The sequence below is a fragment of the Oryzias latipes genome, chromosome 14, assembly GCF_053564925.1.
Source record: "Oryzias latipes strain Hd-rR chromosome 14, Olatipes_Hd-rR_3.1".
In the NCBI taxonomy this organism is placed as follows: domain Eukaryota; kingdom Metazoa; phylum Chordata; class Actinopteri; order Beloniformes; family Adrianichthyidae; genus Oryzias; species Oryzias latipes.
In genome coordinates this window covers 4,464,663-4,486,777 of record NC_136250.1, presented here as the reverse complement: position 1 = coordinate 4,486,777, position 22,115 = coordinate 4,464,663, and the positions used below count along the sequence as shown (strand labels likewise).

The 22,115-nt window shown below is 38.9% G+C and overlaps 1 protein-coding gene across 2 annotated transcripts in view; it reads left to right on the top strand.

The window, feature by feature from the left end:
- Positions 1-22,115, top strand: part of jade2 (jade family PHD finger 2) — a 214,121-nt gene that overhangs the window by 130,648 nt on the left and 61,358 nt on the right. For both annotated transcript variants that reach the window (XM_023962509.2, XM_023962510.2), the window contains exons 6-10: positions 3,368-3,579; positions 6,074-6,241; positions 13,703-13,819; positions 18,786-19,235; positions 20,819-20,983. In XM_023962509.2, coding sequence (XP_023818277.1) covers positions 3,368-3,579; positions 6,074-6,241; positions 13,703-13,819; positions 18,786-19,235; positions 20,819-20,983 — 1,112 coding nt within the window. The remainder of the gene's footprint in view (positions 1-3,367; positions 3,580-6,073; positions 6,242-13,702; positions 13,820-18,785; positions 19,236-20,818; positions 20,984-22,115) is intronic.

Below are 22,115 nucleotides of genomic sequence, written 5' to 3'. Positions count from 1 at the left end.
AAGCATTTGTCAGTCACTGATTCTGTAAGTTTGGGCTGTAATGTTTACCATTGAAACACTTCAACTGTGAGAAACGGAGTGTCAAAAAAGAATCTATTGAATCACTATGAACCAGTATGACTTTTCTTTTAAAGAATCTATTTATAATAGAGGAGAAAATAAGTTTTTGACCAATAGCAAAGGTACACCTCAATACTTGCAACCCTGATTGTTGATGACAGAGGTCAAAGGTTTCTGTAGGTCTTCAGTAGGTTCGCACAGTAGCTGCTGCTCTGGTCCATTCTTCCATACAGATCTTCTCAAGAGCTATTATGTTTTGGGGCTTTTGCTTGAAAACTCCCTCCGCTGATCGTCTATTGGATTAAGGTCCAGAGACTGGCTTGAACACTCAAGAACCTTGAAAAGATTTTCACATAGCCACTCTGTTGTTGCCAGAGTGATGTGTTTGGGATCATTGTCCTGCTGGAAAATCCAGACATGTTTTATCCTCAATGCAAGAGAAAAAATTCAGTGTACATCCTCTCCTTAAAAGGAGCCCCAAACCATGATGTTTCCACCCTCATGCTTCAATGATACTGTTTTTTGGAATGTAACTCCTCCAAACACGCCAATAAGTGATTATACCAAAGAGTTCCATTTTGATATTATTTGACCACATGACTTTCTCCCATTCATGATCCGTTCATCCAGATGGTCTTTGGCAACGTTTAGACGGTCCTGTGCATGTGGCCTTTGGTTTGAAGCCATGTTTGTTACTATCGTAAGCTCTCTTTACTATGGTCAAAGCTTTCTTCTTTTCATTGGACAGTGCTCCCATGTAGTTCTTGCTTTCATCCTCACCATTCCCCAGATCATTTGTACCCCACCAGGTGAGATCTTGCATGGAGCTCAGGTGGAAGAACAGTGATATTGTATTTCTTCCATTTTCTAATAACTGCTCCAACAGTTGATTTCTTCTCATCAAGCTGTTTATTTATTGTAGAGCGATTCATTCCAGTCCCGTTCAGGTCTACCATGTTGTCCCTGGTGTCCTTTGACAGCTCTTTGATCATGGTGGACAGTTTGCAGTCTTACTGTTTAATGGTGTGCATAGGTATGTTTATACAGATAACCAGTTCAAACAGGTGACATTAACACCGGTAACAAGTGGAGGACAGAAGAGCTTCTTAAAGAAGAAGTAACGAATCAAATCGAATCAAATCAAACTTTTTTAAATTAAAAATTCGGTGCCTGTGAGGGGCAGAATTCCTGCTTGTTTGAAGGAGATAAACGCTTATTTTCTGCACCATTATACAAATCATACAATTTCCTGGATTCTTTACATTCTGACTCTCACAGTTGTAGAAGTTAAACATTACAGAACTCTGGTAAAAAAAGCAAAAAAACAAGCGTAACTCTAAATTCCTCTATTGTGTTGGTTTTTTATTTTTCCTCATCTTTTGGCTCATTAATCCTTTTGAATTTAAGTAGACTTAACTTCACTCTCACCACTCAAACATGAACATGAGGACATGATCATTTTAGTAATGTGTCCTTCATTCCAGTGTGTTTAGTTCATGATGTAACACTTTGTTATCTGTTCTCTGCCCCTCAAAGGCAGCTTCTAAACCCACAGCAACATTTGCTCACGGCCAAATGCAACACTTATGCTTAATTCAGAAGTTGTCTTGGCTTCAGCAGCACATTCTGACTCTCGCATTCAAGTTTATTTGACTTCCAAACTGTGTGGCCTCTACATATTGTGCACTTCACCCCAGGCTGTGCATGTTAGCAACCAGATTCTCAAGAAAGAGTAAATAAAGATGTTTTTTATTTATTTTTTGTATGGGAAGAGATTGAATTGCATAAATAATAGATGGGGACTGCACTCAAAAATAAAAACCTCCCAGCTGAGAGCTGAGTCCTTCAGATGAATCAATAAATAATCCTGAACCACAGACTCTGCTTCCTTTATTGCTGCTTGGATGACTTTAATTGGACTCTTTTCAGAGGCACTTTGACAGTTTTCATTTATGAACTATTACTGGTTAATTGAAACTTGTTATTTTTTAAACAAACATTACATTGTTTAATTTATGAGTTCAGCTTCTTTTGGGGAATTGACCTAATTTTGGGTTCTGCTGGATCATTTATTTAAATAGCAAAAAAAGGTCAGACAATATGATCACAATAAACCAGGTTTTGCATATGTCCTTGGCTGGTTCTGCTTAGTTTGTTTGAACACATCACCTTACTGAAAAATATCTTTTCCATTCGCAGCTGTTTTGAAAGCCAGATCGTTTTCCTGGTTAACTCACATCCTTTATTGTTATTGGATCAAAACCTCCCATTTGCCAGTGAAATCAGTATCCAACCACTAGTGACCTGCCTGAGGGGAAGCTTGTCTTTTGGTAGTAAATGGAGTTTACATGTATTTGCTGGTGTTGACAGATGTCTTTTTATGGGAGAATTTGTTTCTTTCACCATCATAGCAGTTGTGCTTGCAGCATATTTCTCAGTCTGTTTTAATAAGAATAACCTGAAACGCGGCATCTTCGTGTATTTTCAGCTTCTTTTTTTTTCCGTGAGCCAGCCCAAAGAAAACAAAGTGACCTTGTGTGTAAATGATCCAGAGGAGATCTGCTGCACTTCCAATTAGAGTGTTAGACATTCTGTTTTGGCCAAAAATACACACCTTTGCTCATTTAGAGCCTCAGAAAAGCAGTTTTTTATTGTTATTATTATTCCTGTAGATAGCATTAACTACAAGACACCTGAGTGCTGATATTTTAACATTATCATTTTGGGCAAAATTCATGCTGTGATGCAGCAGTAAAGGCCAGCTTTTAAAAAAAAGAATCTGCATGAAAAATGTTTGGAACACAACATAGATGCAGAAACCCTTTTCTTATTGAGGATTAATTGGGTTTAGACGTATTGATGAATAAAGTTACTCCATCCACAGTGTTTTTTGTTACTTAAATAAAGTGTACATCATAATAACTGACATTTAATCAAAGGAAAATTTCTCCTATCGAAAACAAAAACAAGTCCCTAAAATTCCTAAATTTCAAACTTATTTTTAAAAAATAAGAAAATAAAATCTGCCAGTGGGGTAAAATAAATTGTCCTACCAAGAATTTAAGAAAGAAATTGTAGTCACTAAGACCTGTATTCTAAAACTAAGATTATTTTGTCATTAAAAAAAAATTCTTAATAAGATCGTTTTCTTGCAAGACAGAAAATAAGACTATTTTTGTTGAAGTGATGGTGTTTTACCTAAGATTCACTTTTTGCAGTGCAGACCAACAATTGTTTATGCTCAAACACTCATTCCTCCCTGCGTCCTTCTTCCTGTAAAAACTGGGCTCTGGTTTCGTCCCGACAGCCTTGCCGGAGCTGGACGAGCTCACCATGGAGTGCGTCCTGGTGGAGATGGAGAGCGTGTGCCAGGAGAAGATGCAGCAGGCCATTGAGACGGAAGAGGGCCTGGGCATCGAGTACGACGAGGACGTGGTCTGCGACGTGTGCCGCTCGCCGGAGGGAGAGGACGGAAATGAGATGGTCTTCTGCGACAAGTGCAACGTCTGCGTCCATCAGGTGACCAAAGACGGGACTCTTCCTTCTTTGATGGCGTTTCCCTGCATTCCTCTGGCTCTCTAAGCCGCAGAGTTAGTCTCAACTGCTGGAAACTCAAATTAAAATGAGAAAATTGACACTGAGCAAATAGATGGGCTGTTTTTCATAAATTGACTGACTCGGGGCGCACAGAAAAGCAATTTCTTAAATGTTTCCTGATGCAGCCTGAGGCTTCCCTCTGCTGTTTGTTACACACTGACACCGTGTTAATTATTGTGTCAGCCCCAGTAGTGCTATCACACGTTCAGCACTATCATGCCGGTCCTACTTACCTGCTACTGGTTGGAAGTAATTTCCTGACAAATCTCATTTTGCACCTAAACTGTAACAGAAAATGAAAATTTAAAAAATTGCTGCCTGCAACTGTAGTCTGATATTGAGCCTATGCTTCTTCTCAAATCTTTAATTTTCTTTCTTCTGTAAATGAAATTAGATGAAAATATCCTAAACATTTAGTATTTTATTGAGACAAGTATTTTTCTTGTAAGTATCTCCACTTGTTGTGAGAAACAATCTGCGGCACAGTAAATCAAACAGAAATCTCTGTGGAACAGCAGGTCATTTTCAGAGCCACTCGTTGTTTAAGTGGATTCAAGGTTTCAAAAGCCCAAAGCTTTTAACGTTTTCTAGATAAATGCTCAAGTTTTAAGTTAGATAAATGTTTGAGATAAATGTTCTTAAAGGGTAAATACAGGCGGAGCATCTGATCTGTCTTTTTGTTTTATAGTCTTTCCAACATTCTCTATTTAAGATTTATATTCTAAAAGGTTTAAAACTAAAGAATGCCGAGTTGACTTTAAGAAGAGAGCTTCTGAAATCATTTTGGATAAACAGCAGACAAAGAGGCATTAAAATAGCTCCGTTTCCACACCAGAAGTCTTTTCAGAAAGCACAATATAATCTGCCGTCTGGATCTTATCAGATCTAAGTTCAGATGCTTTTATTTTGGCATGAAAAAACCTCCACTGCCGCAGAAGAGGAGGGGGGATTGGGTGGAGACCTGATTAGATAATAACCTGCTGTAAGACCCAATCCGATGAAAATGATGTATTTAACATGTTTTTGTGGCATTTTTCTGATGATGGAGGACACATATTTAGAAAATTACGCTGAGAATTGAGAATTTCTTGATTTAAATCTTTCTGAATCAGGAGAGCCGTTTGAGAAAGGGGCCAGAAGCTCTCTGCTCTGAGCTCTCAGTAACGAGGGGAAAAGTCAGAGGTGAATTTCTAATAAACTACTGCAGTAATTATGTCCTAGAAAACTAACAGGTTTTTCAATTTTGGCTAAAAACAACATAATCATAATGAAAAGGCCACTGGGAACACAATAGATCACAAGATGACCAGAGTGGGTCTTTTAAAACAACCCAACGTTTCATCACAAATAAAAGCTGCTTCCTCACAGTCCGTTGTTGTAATTTAGACTCAAATGAAAGTTTGAGCTGAATGACGGATAGTCTAATGTGTGTCTGTGCTGCAGAAACTGACTAGCTGAACCTTCAAAAGAGATGAGAAAAGACGGCGAGGAGGAATATTTCTTCCGTGTGTCCCTTTGGGTTTTGTAAATGTTCTAATCCTGTTTGAAGGAGGAATGTGGCTGCAGCTCAGGCTAAACAGGAACTGTCTGCCACTCTTCTGGTCAGTGGTTGAATTCCTGACCCTGACGATCGATGCCTCCTTGGAGCAGACAGTTAACAGTTTCTGCATTCATGCAAAGACTGAGAAAATTTACAACTGAAAAGCTGGTCTCTTTCATTTTTTCCCCTCTCTCGATGTTACCACCAGTGAGGAGGAGCCCAACTTTGCAGCTTTAATAAGACGAGCTCCTGCTCTTTTAATGATAAAATCCCAATTTCCTTCTGCAACTATGCATAAACAGAACGAGAGGTACACGAGGTAACCGAGGGGTTTGCTCTGCTGGTTCATGTTCTGTGAGCGAAAAGATCTCTCCCAAAAAAAAGTAAAAAATTAAATGCATGGAAGAAAATTCTGCTTTTTTTTAAACTGAGAATTCCACCTTTTATCTGTGATTGCTGAAGTCGATGGCCTTTGAGGAAGGTTAATGATTGTTTACACCCAAACCTTCCTTTGAGGTTAGAGTCTAACTAAAAAATAGTCTTCAAATCTGTGTACATTTAAAACCAAGCTTGCCTTGAACTATATCAGAGGTTTTAGAATAAGTAAAGGAAATGCTAATGTTGTTTTTTATCTTCTGCAAGTCAATTATTGCTTGTAAGAAAATCGTTTTTGGTAGTTTTAAATAGTCGAAAAGCTTCAAAAATATGTTAAAGATACTATTTTTATATATTTTTTAAGGAAATTTGAGAAATGCAGAAAATTTTAGAAATGCAGAAAAGTGACAAGTGTTGTCTCATTTGCGTGTTTTTGTGATGTAAATAAAGTTTTTCCATTCAATCACTCCTGTCCCTGTCTTGATTGTCTCTTTGCGTTAGGCGTGTTACGGCATCCTGAAGGTACCACAAGGGAACTGGCTGTGTCGGACTTGCGCTCTTGGGGTCCAACCAAAATGTCTGCTTTGTCCCAAGAGAGGGGGGGCCCTCAAACCCACCCGCAGTGGAACCAAGTGGGTCCACGTCAGCTGTGCCTTATGGATCCCTGAGGTGCGTCCCACGAAACCATAGCAGGAGGTTTAGATAGCAAATCCTGACGTTCAAATTTGATTTTAGATCATTTTATTTACACATAAAGTGTCCATTTTCTTTCTCACGTAAACCTGATAAGTTTTTGTTAGACGAGCAAAGATCCCTCACATTGTGCTCCATTCCATTAATTAGTTAGTTTTTTTTCTAAATTTGACAGCAGATGATTCAATAGCTTGAAAAAAACAGTTTTAGCTTCTGCAACCTTTTTGGATCAGTCTTTATTCAAGCATGTAATAAATTATGAATGACATCAAAACAATACGATATTAATAACATGATGAAAGAAAGAATTATGTAAACCAAACGTAGCTAAAGTGCATTGTCTGACCAACAATATAGAAAACTTATAACAGGAGACGAAGTAAATTAGCTAAATTTCGTTCTGTAACCTTTTGTGGAATTACTTCATAAATATTACAACGCCTGAAGGGAGTAGAAAGATTTTTATGCTTATCTAGTCAGACACCCTGCCGCTCTTTTAGACTTTGTACACTTGCTTGCAGTCAGACTGTGAACATAATCGACTTTGTGACATTTTGTTTTTTTTCTTTTTGACATAAACCCTCCCAAATTTCCATATACTGCCACATCCTTTTGAATTAAAATAAGAGCTCCTTTGTATTTATGTCTAAACAGATTTGTCTTCCTGCATTGTCCTGATTTGTTATATAATTTACCTCTTTTAGTGCTTCAAAAATTATATTTTGTTTTTTTGGGTTTCGTTTGAGTGACCCCCTTAAATTGTATCATCCTTCTTTATCATTGAACAGAACTCTTTGAAAACGTTTTCCAACTTTATTCATAAAAACAGCAGATTTATTATTCACTAAATTAAAGAATTTCAATAAGTACATTGATGACTGTGTTATCGTGGTACCCAACAATACTTATGGCCCTTTTTGGAGCAGTTTGTTGTGAACTTTTGTTAGTATTTTCCAACTTTCACAAGAAAATTCCAGGTAAAACAAGACTTTTAGATTAAGGTTTTGTTTTACTGTGTTAGGAGAACAAAAATCACCTGGATTACTCTTTTTAATAGGTCTTCTAACATCCGTTGTCATGTTTGAATAAATATTAGATTCCAAAAGGACCAAAACGTCCCGATATGTGGAAAAAAAACACTCAAAAGCTAAAACGCAAAAATCCCTTATATCATTTTTAGCATCTTTCATTCTTGTTTTGTTAGCCCACATCTGAATGCTCCACAGCAATAATCATCTTTTATAGATTTGCTCACATTTGCATCAATTAATCATCTGCATTTGATTACCAGAGTCCAGCTGCTACTAATCTCCTCATGCCTTCTGAAAAAGAGAAGGAGTTCAAACTCTGCTCACTTTGTCAGCCTTGTTTTTTGTGAAAAACATGTTAGATGTTGTTGGGGTCTTTACTGGTTTTGAAGACTTAGTTCCAGTGGGATTATCTAGAATCTCAGCACTTTTTTCATAATTTAACTTTCTTCTTTTGATTAGGATCCTAATCGTGTATGAGTCGTTTTGCTTCATCTTTGCAGTCGTAGTCTGTGTCCGAATTCTTTCACTTCTTGCTACTTAGTGCACTATTAGACATGGCTTTCACCGTTTCGTAGGGCTGTCTGAAGCTACAATCACACAATCCAGTGTCCTAGAAATTTCCCAGAAGTCTGTGAAAAACCAGCGTGCATCAAAGCTCACTAGATTTGTGAATATAGACCACAATGCATTGTGTTTGAACAGTTTCAAAAAGTTTTCTTCATCAGAACACAGTGGATTCATAACTAGTCGTCATTAAATGTTCTGTTTTATGAAGTTTTTACGACAGGAAATCTGTGACGTTGCCGTTTAATGAAAAAAATGTGGTGAGTGTGGTGTCCGAATCTCTTTTAAAATCCAGAGCTCTAGATAGTCCCAACTACATAGTTTTTTAGCAGTTAGGGAGTTGTGAGGGAATTTAACCTTTGTCCTAGAGCACTGTCAGAAATCTGAATGTCTTCTTAATTATTATGAAGAGGCTCTGAGTGAGACCTGTGGTTAAAAACAACAGATCAATCAGTGAGGCTGTAACATGTGTACAAGTGCAATGAGGTTCTAGGAGCTCAGCAGAGAGAAAAGTGAAGGTGGCAACAAAAAAATAAAAGAACACTAACCGAGTTCATCAACCTTACCAAGCCCAGTTGGATGGCTACTGTCTTAAAAAAAACAGAAGCTACACAACCTTACAAAATATGCCCTGAAAAAAGAAGTCAAGTACAGCCAAGCTGTCGAACGAGAGGCCGGGCTTCAGTCCTGAGAGGCAATCTAATGACCTCGTTATCAAAGGACACATGAACGTCTCAAGAGAACAACCCCCCCTCCTTCGACCTTTACAGGACATTGAAGACTCTCTACAATCATCTTTTGATCTATTTTAAAAGCTTCCCAGTGGACTTTTAATTAGGATCATGGCGTTTTTAGTCAAAACAGGACATCGTTTCTGCAGAGCGGCAAAAGTTCATTAGAATTTCTTCTCAGAGTTGTGGGCGGGGCTGTTGGCGTTGTTGAGAGCTCTCTGTTCATGCGCTTTCTTGCCAGCCCCTCACACCTCCAACCAGGAAAACAAAGACGTGCACAGATCTATTTGTCTACAAGTGGATGCATCAGAATAGAGCAGAGCAGAGAGCTTGTAGCCCGCCCAGAGTATTTTCTATGTCACAAATAAGCTCATTTTTAAACTGCTTGTTGTCATCTGCTCCTGATTCACAACAAATTAACCCTAAAGCCCATGACTAACTTTTTAAACACAGACCCTGTAAGAAAGCCTGACGAAATAAATAGTCACTTAGAAATGCAATTTTGTGCTTAATTTTCTCGATATCTGTCCTCCATCATCAGAAAAAAACAATTTTTTAGTAGGTTTTTAATTAACACTCAGCACCATTATAATGGGACTAGAAATCATATAAGCTGTCTCAAAGTTTCTGTTGATTTGAAGAGTGAAAAACCACCTTAACAGGGGTGGGATTATATAAGTTCGCTTCCTTCCACTCCCTTTCAAGCATTATTTAATAATATGTCTAATTATCCTAGGTTTGATACGCCATTGTATGCATGTATAACTGATGATTGTAATGCTTTTTGTGTATAATTCTTATTTGATTGCTTGAAATAAACCATTTCAACTCAAAATCAAATCAAAAAACCTACCTCCTTTAAATTCTGACGTATGAGAAGTATGAAGTTAGAGAGTTTTGAATGGATGTCTCTGTATTTACTCGGAGGCTTTTCATATATCCATACTTCACCTACTTCTCATCTGACAAAAATGTACTCGGACTTTTCTGAGAGGAGCGATAGGCTTCAAACACAGATGTGCACCTGTCACCTGCTACTGCGGAGGTCTTCTCCTTGTTAGTGGATGCTTCAGATGATTCTTCTTGTTGATCTCTCAGTCTAGACTCCTCTCTCCAGAGTGTGCAGGCTGTAGAATCAGTCATTAGGATGCTGTTTGTGGTGTGCGCAGCCAAGCAGCCGCTCATTTCACTTTGTGTGTCTTGACGAAATCTTTTGAAGAATCTGAAAGCTCCAAATAGAGCTGCTGATTTCAGGGGTTTGGGGATCTGCTTCACGCTTGGCATATCTTTGAAACAGAAACCCAGCCAGTCGTGCGTCTTCAGTCTCTTTTAGCGACTTGTTCCATCGGCACATTTCTCAATAGCGAGAGTGTCTTTTGGCACCTTGAACCCTTCTCTAATTGCTTTCTGTCACTCTTGATTGGGCTAATTGTTTTTGTTGCTCCATTTGCTTTTGTTTTCTCCTCCAACCGTGGTGGAAGAAAGGATCATTTGCATGTTTGTGAGTCTGTGTTTGTGCAGGAATCCTTCCTTGCGTGAGCTGAGGATGTGTTAATAGCAGACCTGTGAATTGAAGATTACATTCATGCAGGCTTCCACACATACTGGAACACTGGGTCGGTCGGGTTTCTGTGCTGTGGAGTTTTCTTTCAGTGGGAAATGTTTTAGACCTGGGAAATTTCGTCAGGCTCTCTTACATCCTGTTCAAGGTCTGTGTTCATAAAGTTAGTCATGGGTTTTAGGGTTAAAGCCAGTAACACATGCTGCAGTGTAGCTTCTCATTTTCTTATTTTTTTAAGCCTTTATTTTGACAATCCTCCTTTTTTTAAACTATACTTTGGTCAGAAAGGCCAAGCATTCTTGTAACCCTGCAAACTGCTCTAGCGCAGTCAATTCTAAACCTTAAAATCATTTTTCAAAATATCAATATAATCATTTTTTTTAATCTGATGTCATGTTTCTAAAGACTACTCAGATAAATGTGTGTTTTTGGTGATTTAATCATGTTCTTTCTGCATATAATGCAGATAATAGAGCTTAAATTTAAGCTTAAAATAGCATTTCTGAATATTTCTTCTTCAAACCATTGTACATTTGGAGCAGACACTAAACAATGCAGTTAAAAAAAGACTTTATTTGTGACAATTATTTGTGCCATAGCAAATACGCTGGATTAGCCACAGGCTAACTGTATTTGTTCACCAGATTTTATGTACCCGGGTACCGGGCCGCAGGGAAAAAAATACAACAACCATTTTTTCTGTTTAATTTTATAATCTGATTCTGAAGGAAGATTTATTTTGGAAAACTACTGGATTCTCTCCACCACATCCGACTCACTCCTGATGCAAATATGTTTAAAAAACCCATGTGCTGCTTTTCTAAAGCAGCTGTTGACTTGAAAACCTCTAAGCTAGCAAAGTTAACAGCAAACCAAGATAGTTGGAAAGTTTCTTTTTGCAGAAAAAATCCAATGAGAAAACAGAAGAAGAGCCTTCAACTTCAAATAAAAGAAATCTGCGTTTAACAGGGAAAAAAAATAGAAGTCTTTACTCCAAATATGGATTTAGTTCTTTCTGCTCACTATAACAGTAATGCATAACAACCGACTGTCTAATGTTACAAGGATGCTGCTAATAAACCTACTTACTTTACCTACCTACCTACTTAAATGGTGGATTCACGGTTATTATTATATTTAGAAAATACAAGCTTAAGTGACCTTTTTGTATTTATTGGCTGCACCTTAAAATGTGGGATGACGGTGAAGTTGGCGTCTGATCTTTTTTTAGCTGACAGATATGGATTTAGGGAAAATCTACATCCCATTTCAATGATTCTTACATAAAATCTGGTGAACAAATAAAGTTTCAACCAGCTACAGGAAGATAAACTTTACATGCAAAAGTTAAGGAAAACTGGAAGCTAATAAGTTATATATACATACATATCAGCCTCGTACAGGCCGTCCGTGAAAATATGGTCTGACATTAAATCGGTCTGTGGTCTGAAAAAGGTTGGGACTACTGCTGTATATGACTGACAGGCTATGTGCCAGAGCTAAAATCTGAATTAAATAACTGCTCATTTATTCTGCTTAAACAGGGTCACCCAGGAAAGCCATAAACAGCAATATCAGCAGTTTCTAAGGCTCCTAAGTCAATATGGACTGTTAAGTTGTAGAGTGGAAAAAAACACGTCAGTCAAATAAAATGTCTCCCCTTATTGACTTGAACTGTTCATGGCCAGAGGGAAAATGAGCTGTTTACATTCTAACTGCGTTTGAGGTTCGGATGGCGACTTAAGAAATCACACGGAATCCTTTTAAGGCAGCACAGAAATGCATTTCTTCTAAAAAATATGATTCAGCTTTGAGTCGTTACTTTCAGCTCCCGCTGTGAATGAAGCGTTTTTGCGCTCTGCCTTTATCCTTCACGTACGGGTCTTTTTGAAACGACTTCACAGCACACACTCTCACATTTAGGGCCCCTCTTTCCTTGATGCCATATTTAGTCAATACTGTGATTTCCTCCTATTTCTACCAAAGTGGTTTAACTTTTTGTCACTTTTTCTTCTTTGAAATTGTGAAGTAATTGCAGCTATAATGCCAAAAAATGAGTCTGCACTCGACTCTCCCATGTAAGGGCAAACCTAGAAACAAAGATGGAACATAGTTTGGATCAATCCTTTTCTGCGTGAGTTGGAAGTCCTTCTGCATTAGCTGGAGTGTTGTACAAAGACACCGAATCCGTTGAAGCCTTGGGCTTCTTCTGTGAAGGAGCAGCTGAGAGGAGGAAAAAAGATGGTAAGAAGAGAGGAGTGGGCGTGACCTGTGGAAATCAGCTTGGTAATGCGCCGTGAAAGACAACCAGGAGAAGGGTCGTGCCTCTGATACGGGAAGAAATGCACGTGAAAGAAGGGCAATGGTTTTTGGCAAGAAACAGAGATTGGAGGAAGGAAGGAAGGCAGGATGAAATGGCTCTTTGGTGATGAGTGCTCTCAATCCTGTTCTGCAGGGGTAGTTGGCAATAGTCACTGACTTTTTCTGATTGTGTTTGGTGAAAGGAGGTTTGGGGCCAAAGCTGCTGTGAAAGGACTGCTCAGAGAAAACGCTTCTTCCAGGGAGCACATGTGTGCCTGCTCAGACTGAAGACAGTCTTATCACACACAGACCGGAGATGGCCTTTAAACGCATCTTTATGCGTTAACAAAGAATTCATTCCCGATTTTTACCTCTTCTGATTAATAACTCAGTCCTCATAAGGCATAAATAACAGCCCTTCATCATTTATTCAAAGATTTGTTGGTAATATTCATCATTTGATGTGACAAAACGGTGGCCACAGGTTCCAAAATGTTGCTCCAACCACAAACTTGGGAAATGTGGCTTCACGGACTCGGTGGTTGATTTCTTTAAAAATGTTTAAACAATTCGATGCTTTATTAGTTCAATTAATTCATCCATAATAACTAAAAAATATCCTCATTGCCAGACGGCAAAAAAAGGTAGGCTAAAAATAGGAAAAGAACCCTAAACTTTGGAAGAAAATCACTAGAAAGAAGTAAAATAATCTCTCCATGCATCTAGTCATTTTTACTCAACAAGTTATCTAATAACATAAATCTTGAAACAAGGAGTTCTACACAAGCATTCAAAAATGGAAAATAAGGAAGCCGTTGGATAGAATTACCTAAAATTCTTATGTAATCTGATAATAAACATTATTGCTAGTTTTAAGCTAATGATTATTGTTTTTCCGTTTTGATTTACTCAATTGTAGATCGTTTTGATTACAATTGCAAAATTCTTGTGTAATAGGTGGAAATGACTCTATTTACAACAAAAAGTAAAGAATCGTCAAGAGTTTGGAGAAAAAGAATTTGGACTCGTTTTGATAGTAATTTCATTATTTCTAGACAAGAAAATTCAACTTTGCCAATTTTGAGAAAAAATGTGTAAAAGGTTGAGAGTAAAGAGAAGCTAAAACAACTTAAAACCTGGTCAAATATGTTGAATGTCCTAAAACAAGGTTTTAAATCTTTTCAAGAATCAAATAGTCTGCATTGCTGGTTCCACGTCATCACTGTACCAAACTGATTGTGTCCTGCAGGTGAGCATAGGCTGCCCAGAGAAGATGGAGCCCATTACCAAGGTGTCCCACATCCCTGCCAGCCGCTGGGCTCTGTCCTGCAGTTTGTGTCGAGAACACACAGGAACCTGCATCCAGGTACGTCTCAGAAGACCTTCCCATCAAAAAGCCTTGACGGAAAATGAGATGGAATTACGTTGAGTAAACAAATAAAGAGTTATAGTTGTCGAAACAATGTAAACACTGGAGCTAAAGCTCTGGTATTAAAGGGTTAATAGAAGAGGCCAATGACAGAAGGGAGGTCACATGACCATCCATACAGCACCTCATCATTTTTTGTTGTCTTTCCAACAACAGTGTTTTGTATCCTGATTGCGTATGGACTATTGTCGTTTATTCCGTGTCGTGTCTCATATGCAGAACATATTGATCTTTCCTAATCTACATACAGTACGTAACTTTTTTAAACGAGAGAAAAGTCTGAAAATGTTCATTTCTTTCTGTGAAAAGCTAATAAAGTTTGCAGTCAGGAGTTTTACAGCCTTAGAAAATCTGTAATCCTTCTTCCCTGATTTACTCTATTGCTGGTTATTTTTAGGACATAATTCTAGCAAGAAACGAGGAACCGCTGAATGAAATGAAAGTGTAGAGAAACTGGAAGTTTTTAGTCATTTATGCTTTATCGTTTGAGACCTTATCATTGGATTGAATGAATCTTTTGCATTAAGCTCCTAGTGGTTTCCTGTGGAACTGCAGGGGAACCCACTTTTTTGTTTGTTTTATTTAAGAACATTATCCAGAAGTCAAGGGGATTGGGCTTGAAATCAGCAATTTGTTAGTTGAACCCCTGCTTATGTATCAAAGAACATTGCTCGTTAATTAAAAAGTGTTTTAAAGCAAAAAATACAAGCATTAGAACTTTATTATGACAGATAAGCATTTAAGCACTATTTTTTGACATAACTGATATTTTAGAACAGTTTTAAATCCCTTCCAATTTAAGAAAAGCTGAGTCCTTTTCCGTTTTCATCTAATCATCATAAAGCTATTTTAGTTTACTCAGACTTCTCCGTTTGCTCTTGCCTCTAATGCATCCGCACAGCCTCAGCTGGAGACTCTGTGGAATTTGATCCTCTGCGTTTCCATGTCAGGATTTAAGCTCTCTCTGTCTGCTTGTTTTGTTCTCGTCTCTCTCATTTCTGTCTGTTGTCACTCATCCGGTAGACTTTTATTGCCGCTGACAGTCCGTCCCAGCTGGTGTCTGTTCCCGACTCTTTGCTTGTGCCTCATTGGGCCAGCTAAAATCCTTCTTCCACTTATTAGACAAGTGGACTTAAAAGAATGAAAAGTTACTTGTAACTCGATAAACGAAAACGAAAACTTTACACGGAGTTCTAATCATCAGATCATAACTTTACAGACGATGTAGGATCAGAAAGATCTACTCACTCTGTCTCCTCCTGTGACAGCTGGTATCAACTGTCCCACAGTTCTGCTCTAAGCTGTAAATTATACAGGTGTATTACCCATATGTGTCAAATCTGAAAATGCCCACTGAAAACTTTTCTATACGTCGGTCTGGATACAAACCAACTCATCAGCTGGAGTGTCCTCCAGTTGAACCGCGTCCCCAAAGCCCCACGCTGCCTGTGTGTTGGCGGTACATAGGCATGCGCGTTGGGCGAACAGGCTGCGAACACGCTCGTCTGTGCAGTGGGACTGTTTGCTTTGATGGTATTGATGCTGTAGATTAACTGTGAGCCTTTGAGCCCGAGTTGCCTGCTGGGAGAGAGTCTCACTCTCATGTTTCCATAGCTGGAGGCAAAAGACTGTACAAACATGCTTACCAATCGGCCGCATCACACTCACACGAGGTAAATATGCTGACGCTGGAAAATTTCATTCAGAGAAAGGGGTTTTCTTCCCCTTTAAGGTGCTGACTGTAGGAATTGAGAAAAACTCTTTAACTTTCTTAGAAACTCAATGGTTTATTAAAAACATTTGTATCTTTAGAGGAAGCGTGTCCAAAATCTGTCCCGCATTTAAATATGAACCGGCCCACAGAGTCTTTTCAGGAAATGTGTGAACGATTTGTTGACCTTGTCTGCCTGACCTTCAGGACCTTAAGGGCCAAACAAGAAGAACAGAATGTATTTATTTCTTTGATCAAAACCCCTGTGGTTTGAACACAATAACTATTTGTGTTACTTTTCTTTTATTGTTCATGATATAAATTTAGAAGTTTACAGGGAGGATTTAATAGTGAATTTGAACCTACATTCATATGATTTAGTGTTGAGAGGTTTTTTCCAGACAGACTTTTTATTTTATAGATTTATTTTTAATCTCCAAATATAAAGTTCACAATAATTTTGGTCATTTTGTATTTAGATGTGTTACAGGTTTTTAAGAAGAATAGAAAAGGATCCCATTGCAATAACATTTTCATGAAATAGTTTATTGGTTGAACTATTCACCTCGCGGAAATCTCTTTGCAAAACGTTAGGACACCCCTGCTTCACACTATATAATGCCCAAGTTTCCACAACTCAGACCTTTGTGTTGCTTTTTTCGTTACACTTTGGGACCTTCACAAAATGAAACCTATCGTCAATTTTGTAATTGTCTAATTAGGTTTAAACAGAGTGTTCAGGATAAAATATTTGTTTATCTTTTTACCTTTTGTAAGTCTTTATCTGGGCTTTTACTAAAAGAGGTTTGATGAAAAGGTCAGCCGTCTAGGCGGCGCTGCATTGCAGAAAAAGTCTGCCCGTGGTTCCTGTGTGTCAATCCCCACAGCTAATTAAAAAAGCACTTCTGGTTTATTGTTTACTTGACCTCCTCCAAGATTTTTGGAAGTCATGGCAGGTCTTTAAATAACCTGCAGCCTCAGATGAATACAGAATGCAGCTGAAGCAGGTTGTGAAAACGAGCCTCTGCTGTTTAGAAGTTCTTGCACTTCAATTCATTCCACACAGACACACAGTTCAAACCCTTCAGTGGAATAAAAGACGTCCACCTTTTGGCCCTCTCATCGCCACAAACCAACAGCTTCACTCGATTCAGTTTTAATTCTCAAGGTTTTATTTGAAGGAATGATTTCTCTGCAGTTTTTGTGCTAAATAAAAGTGGAATTCCCTCTGTTCATCCATGCACTCCGATCATTAAGCTGAGAATCAGATGAACTGATACCTTTCAAAGTAAAACACTGTGCACTCGCTGTTCGACATGAGTAAATGTTTTCTAACTCAGGTCCATCACACCTCCACTCCTGGCTTTGTTTACTCAGCGATTTAGTGGATACCTGACTACTTAACTCCAGGCCGTGTCACACTGCCGCTACGTACAATCTATGCATTGTCCATTGGGGGGTTTTACAAAGTGAATTTCTGACCAATCAGCATCAAGCTTCATGTCCATGTCTGTGATTGGCTGGCAATTGTAACGCGGTGCCCTGCCCTGGTTCAAGCACTGAAGAGAGAGTAAACATTGTTTTGATTCCTCATATTTTTCCGTTTCAAGACTAAAATTGTTTTGTTTGAAAAGATTTTTTAGTTTTAAGTGTAAAACAGTTTTTGTGCACACAAAATTTCTAAAGTTTTACTCTCAAAACAGTGAGTGTTGAGCTTGAAATAATGGGACAAAAACACTCCACATACTTCCACACTCTTACCGGATCGATGTTGGATCGCCGCAGTTCTGTTTGACATTCGTTTTGTCCCGCTCAGGGTTTCAGAGGCTCAACAGGTCTGCCAGAGGGTCCTCTAAGGTTACAGCCCTATTAATAATTTAGAAACTGTTCTTTGTAAAGCTGTCTCAAACCTAATGTTAGCCCCAAACTCTTCAATTATCCATAGATGTTAGGGTAGTATTGCTTAGCTCACCCCATCCACGGGGTCAGTTTCTGCCAACCTGGGCTGTTTTTGTTACATTCACAACATTCATGACATTAAAACTGCCTCAGGAATAAGGCTAACCACTTCTAAAAGAGACGTCAGGTTTTTTTCTTTGACTTTATTTGTGCGTGCTTTTACATTTAAAAATAAATAAATAAAAGCTTTGAACCCAAATTAAAAGTCTTTGGAATATGTTGTCAAGTACTTTTCTGCGTGAATAGCTAAAAACTTGACTCATGTGTAGAAACACAATATATTGTAGTGTATGGCCACAATAATGTTCAAGATGTAGTGATTTAACACTTATTCATACACCATCAGTGTATGAATGTGTGTGTGAATGTGTGTGTGACTGGGTGAATGGGTCTGTGACTGTAAAGCGCTTTGTCCTTGTAGGAAGAAAGGCGCTATACAAGTATACGCCATTTACCATTTACCATGATAAGCAAGAGGATTTTAAACAACTGTCTCACAGAAGCAGCAGCTAACCTGATTTTATTTTCAACACTTGAGGTTCAGCTCCTTTTTTTTTTTTTTTACTTCAGGTTGGGTTGATTGGAGCATATCAGGGGGGCAGTGAAGAAAATTGCAGCACAATCCCAAATTCCCAAGTTAATTATAGCGAAAATGAAACATTCCCATCTTTCGGGTTATGCAATTGTTCAAGTGAAACTGCATTAGGCGGTATGAGGAGGCGCAGCTACTATTTGACGGGAAACATTACTAATTAAAACTTTTTTTTGATGTCTTTCAAACGTGGAAAGTGGAGTACTCAAAAAAAGAGCAGACTCGGGTCAAGTGTTCTTGTGCGTGGAATCTGTGAGTGGTGTTTGAGAGAAAGTTGGATGTGTTGTTTTCCAGATGGTGGAGTCGGTGGGAACAGGCAGCTTTTGTCACTGTGCTCCTTTGTCACTGTGCTCATACACAAACACAGGGCTGCTGCTGAATGTTAAACTCCTCTGACAAGTACAAGTACCAGCCCGAGTCTGCGCTAAGACCCGTGTGCACACTCACAGTGGGGCTCAAACATGAAACCACGCACAGCCTGCCAGAAAGGACGCGGCTGAACATTTGACCTAACCTGTACCAAATAGTGCTGGAAAAAACACTGAAAAACATTCCAAGTTACTTGGATGTGAGCAGAAATGGAGGATCTGTGTTTGTTGTCTTTGTTGAAGAGTCCCTCCTCTCTGACATTTTCCCCCCAGTGCTCCATGCCCTCCTGCATTGTGGCCTTCCATGTGACGTGTGCTTTTGACCACGGGCTGGAGATGAAGACCATCCTGGCCGAGAACGACGAGGTGCGTTTCAAGTCCTTTTGCCTGGAGCACAGCTGCAGCACCTCCAGCTCATCCGGTGTGAGCAACGGCGACTGCGTCAACGGAGCGCACGCCGCAGCCAGACCCGACACCCGGCACGGCGTGGGTGACGGTCTGCTCACGGACCAGACACGGAACCCGAACGGAGGTGCCGACCTGGAGCCGAGGTCAACATCGCACCTGGTTTCCGTGTCTGCGTCTGAACGAGCCGAACGGGACCAGCTGGAGAGGGAGAAGGTGAGCCAGAGGAAGCAGAAGCTCCAGGAGCTGGAGGACGAGTTTTACCAATTTGTGGACCCGCGAGAGGTGGCTGAAAACCTGGGGCTGCCCATCTCACAGGTACGACGCGCTAAAAGAAGGACTCCATTCATTCACTTTCCTGTATCGCTCAGGGGTTCAACTGAGGCTCTAGCGCCACACACGGTTCCCTCATCCCTCCATTGTGCCTCTTTGGTTATGAAGAAAAATGCTATCAATTTCAATAAATAAAGGGTTTGTAGTTCATTTCTTTTAATTAATGTCAGATACCAAAATAGTAATCCTAAGAGTGCTTTATTATTAGAATAAGATTAAAGCACATATCAAGGTAGTTAATAAACGAATTCTACACCATTGCTGTCTTGTTTATATTCAATAGCCGAAGGAGGAAAAAGGATAAAGCTGCACTAAAGTCATAATGATGGAAAATGCCTTGTTTGCCTCCATTTTTATTTCAAATAGATCTACTGGAGCTAGAGGATCCTGTTTGACACAAGGTGTTATTTTGAAGGGACCCTGAATGTGCTGCTGTCAAAAGTAAAAGAAGTTAAAATGAATAAACAAAGAAAATTATAATAATTTGACGACTGTTAATGGTACAATAAAAGGTACAGTTTAGAAAAATAAATAGCTTAATGGTCACAAATCATAAAGAAAGTGTATTTTTCTAAAGAGTCACTTTTTAGCTTTGCTAGGTTTTAGTCAGTGAGAAACTGGACCGAATGTTTTTTTTAGTGTTAAAGGTTGCTGACCCCTGGTTTAGTCAAAGCCAACTCCTCTTCAGACTGTAACTCACATTTAAATGCTGTGTAGCTCTGCAAAAAACAGGCCCTCTAGAAATAGGTCAAAAATTCTTAGTTTAAAAAAAATTATTTTAAAATTTAAAACAATCTGGCAAAAGGATAACTAAAATGGTCTTACCATAAATTCTTATTTTATGAAATAAATTCTAGTCACTAAGTTTTCTTAAACTTAAAAGAAAAACTTTATAAGATTATTTTTCTTGCAGCATAGAAAATAACACATTTTAAAAAAAAAAAATTTCCTAATTCTTAAAGATCCACTCTGATCATCGTTGGAGATTTTTTTTAAAGCGTTCCCAGTGCATTGAACAATTTCAACTGAATGTTGATCACTTTAAGCATAGGATTTACCCCAAATGTACCTATGTATCAGAATGATAACAGGAAGAGCTTAAGGGCTAACAGATATTCTTCAATGTGGCGTCATTATTATTTATGAAAAAAGAAAAGCTATTAATGTTTAAGTGATAATGGACTCTGATGAGGCAATAAAAACAAACCGGCTCCCTATAGAGTCTTGTTTTAACGATGAATACCTCATCATAGGATCATTTAACCAAGGCTGCCTCAATGTTTCAAGTGACATTAAAAAAATATGAGCCGGTAATCTGTGGCTGATATGAAGGACTGTGGTATATGAAACAAAGTAAATCTGCATGAGAAAAGCCAATAAACAAATGTTTAATCAACATAAAAGAACGTAAACCCTCAATAGATTTACTGCCATTAATGGAATGATCATGCAGCATACTAGAGCTGCACTCTCATTAATGTAAAAGGAATTCTCTGTTTCATCTGGAGGAACGCCCACCTCCTTTCACCTGCATCACTTAATCCCTCCATCTCTTTTTGTTTTTTCAGGTGGACTTCCTGTATCAGTTCTGGAAGTTAAAGAGAAAGGCGAACTTCAACCGACCGCTGGTGACTTTAAAGCGGGATGAAGTGGACAACCTGGCCCAGCAGGAGCAGGACGTCCTCTACAGGAGACTCAAACTCTTCACACACCTGCGGCAGGATCTGGAGAGGGTGAGCTTATTCAATTCATTAAGATTTACTTTGGTTATTATTGAATTTTATATGAGAACTGGGGTGATTGACTCCTCCCCCTTGGCGTTCCAAACAGGAAGTGCAAACTGTTTCCAAAAAGCCAAAATCCCATAGACTTCTATAGAGAACTAAATAGCTGTTACTCGGTCATTCTATTGGTCAGAATAATCATTCTTGCTCTGCTACCTTTTTGTAGCACGTTTTTGCTAATTCTAAGTTTTTTTAACTACATTTCTTTAAGTTATAAATCTGGTCAATCAGGTGTCTCAATAATAGTAAGTGGTGCCTGTTGGCCCGGCATTGATTGTTCAAACATTTGATAGATTTCAGACCAATCACAGCTTACTGACTTACTGTCTGGCTCCAAATCACGAAAAAATGCCAACTGAATTGACTTCCGGTTGGAAGCCATTTTCAGTGGGTGATGTCACACGCATTCGCTTCGGTTCTTTTATACAAGTGATGGTTCAGATTGAAAATATTGCTGTTATTAAATGGGTTAAGCTTATGGCTGTGAGAACTGCTTCAGGGTTATAGGAGCGTCATAACTCTGCGGTTGTTTTCATCTTCTGTAGACCAGTCTAGCACTCGTCTCTCGTTACGGTTCATTGGTTGTTGAAACGTTTCTAACCTCCTGACCCGTCAGTGGGTCCATCAATATGTACTCAACCTCTTCTCTTCAGGGAACTTATTACCGATAGGGATGGGTACCAAAACTTGGTACCAAGTTGGTACCAGTTCTGACATATACACTACTACCAGTACAGTACTAGCAGTATAGTACTACCGGTACTATATAGAAATACGGGATTCAGTTCTTCATTTTGGTGCTTCGTTTCAAGCATGTCAATCCCTTGTATTCTATTCAATTTGATGTACAATTCTAAGCAATCGTTTATTGGTGGGCTCATAAGAATAGCTGGGGCTGTGAGGGTGGGCGGAGCTTCAATCAAAATGCTGAAGCGGAGCAAGCGAAGGTTTGGCTGTACTTCACTGCAAAAGATTCTGATTCAGTGACGTGATGGATGAAAGAGTGATGCGTTCTACGCTCCAAAAAAGATAGACATCATTGTCATGGCTACAGAACACTTTTCGACCCAGACATTTTAAC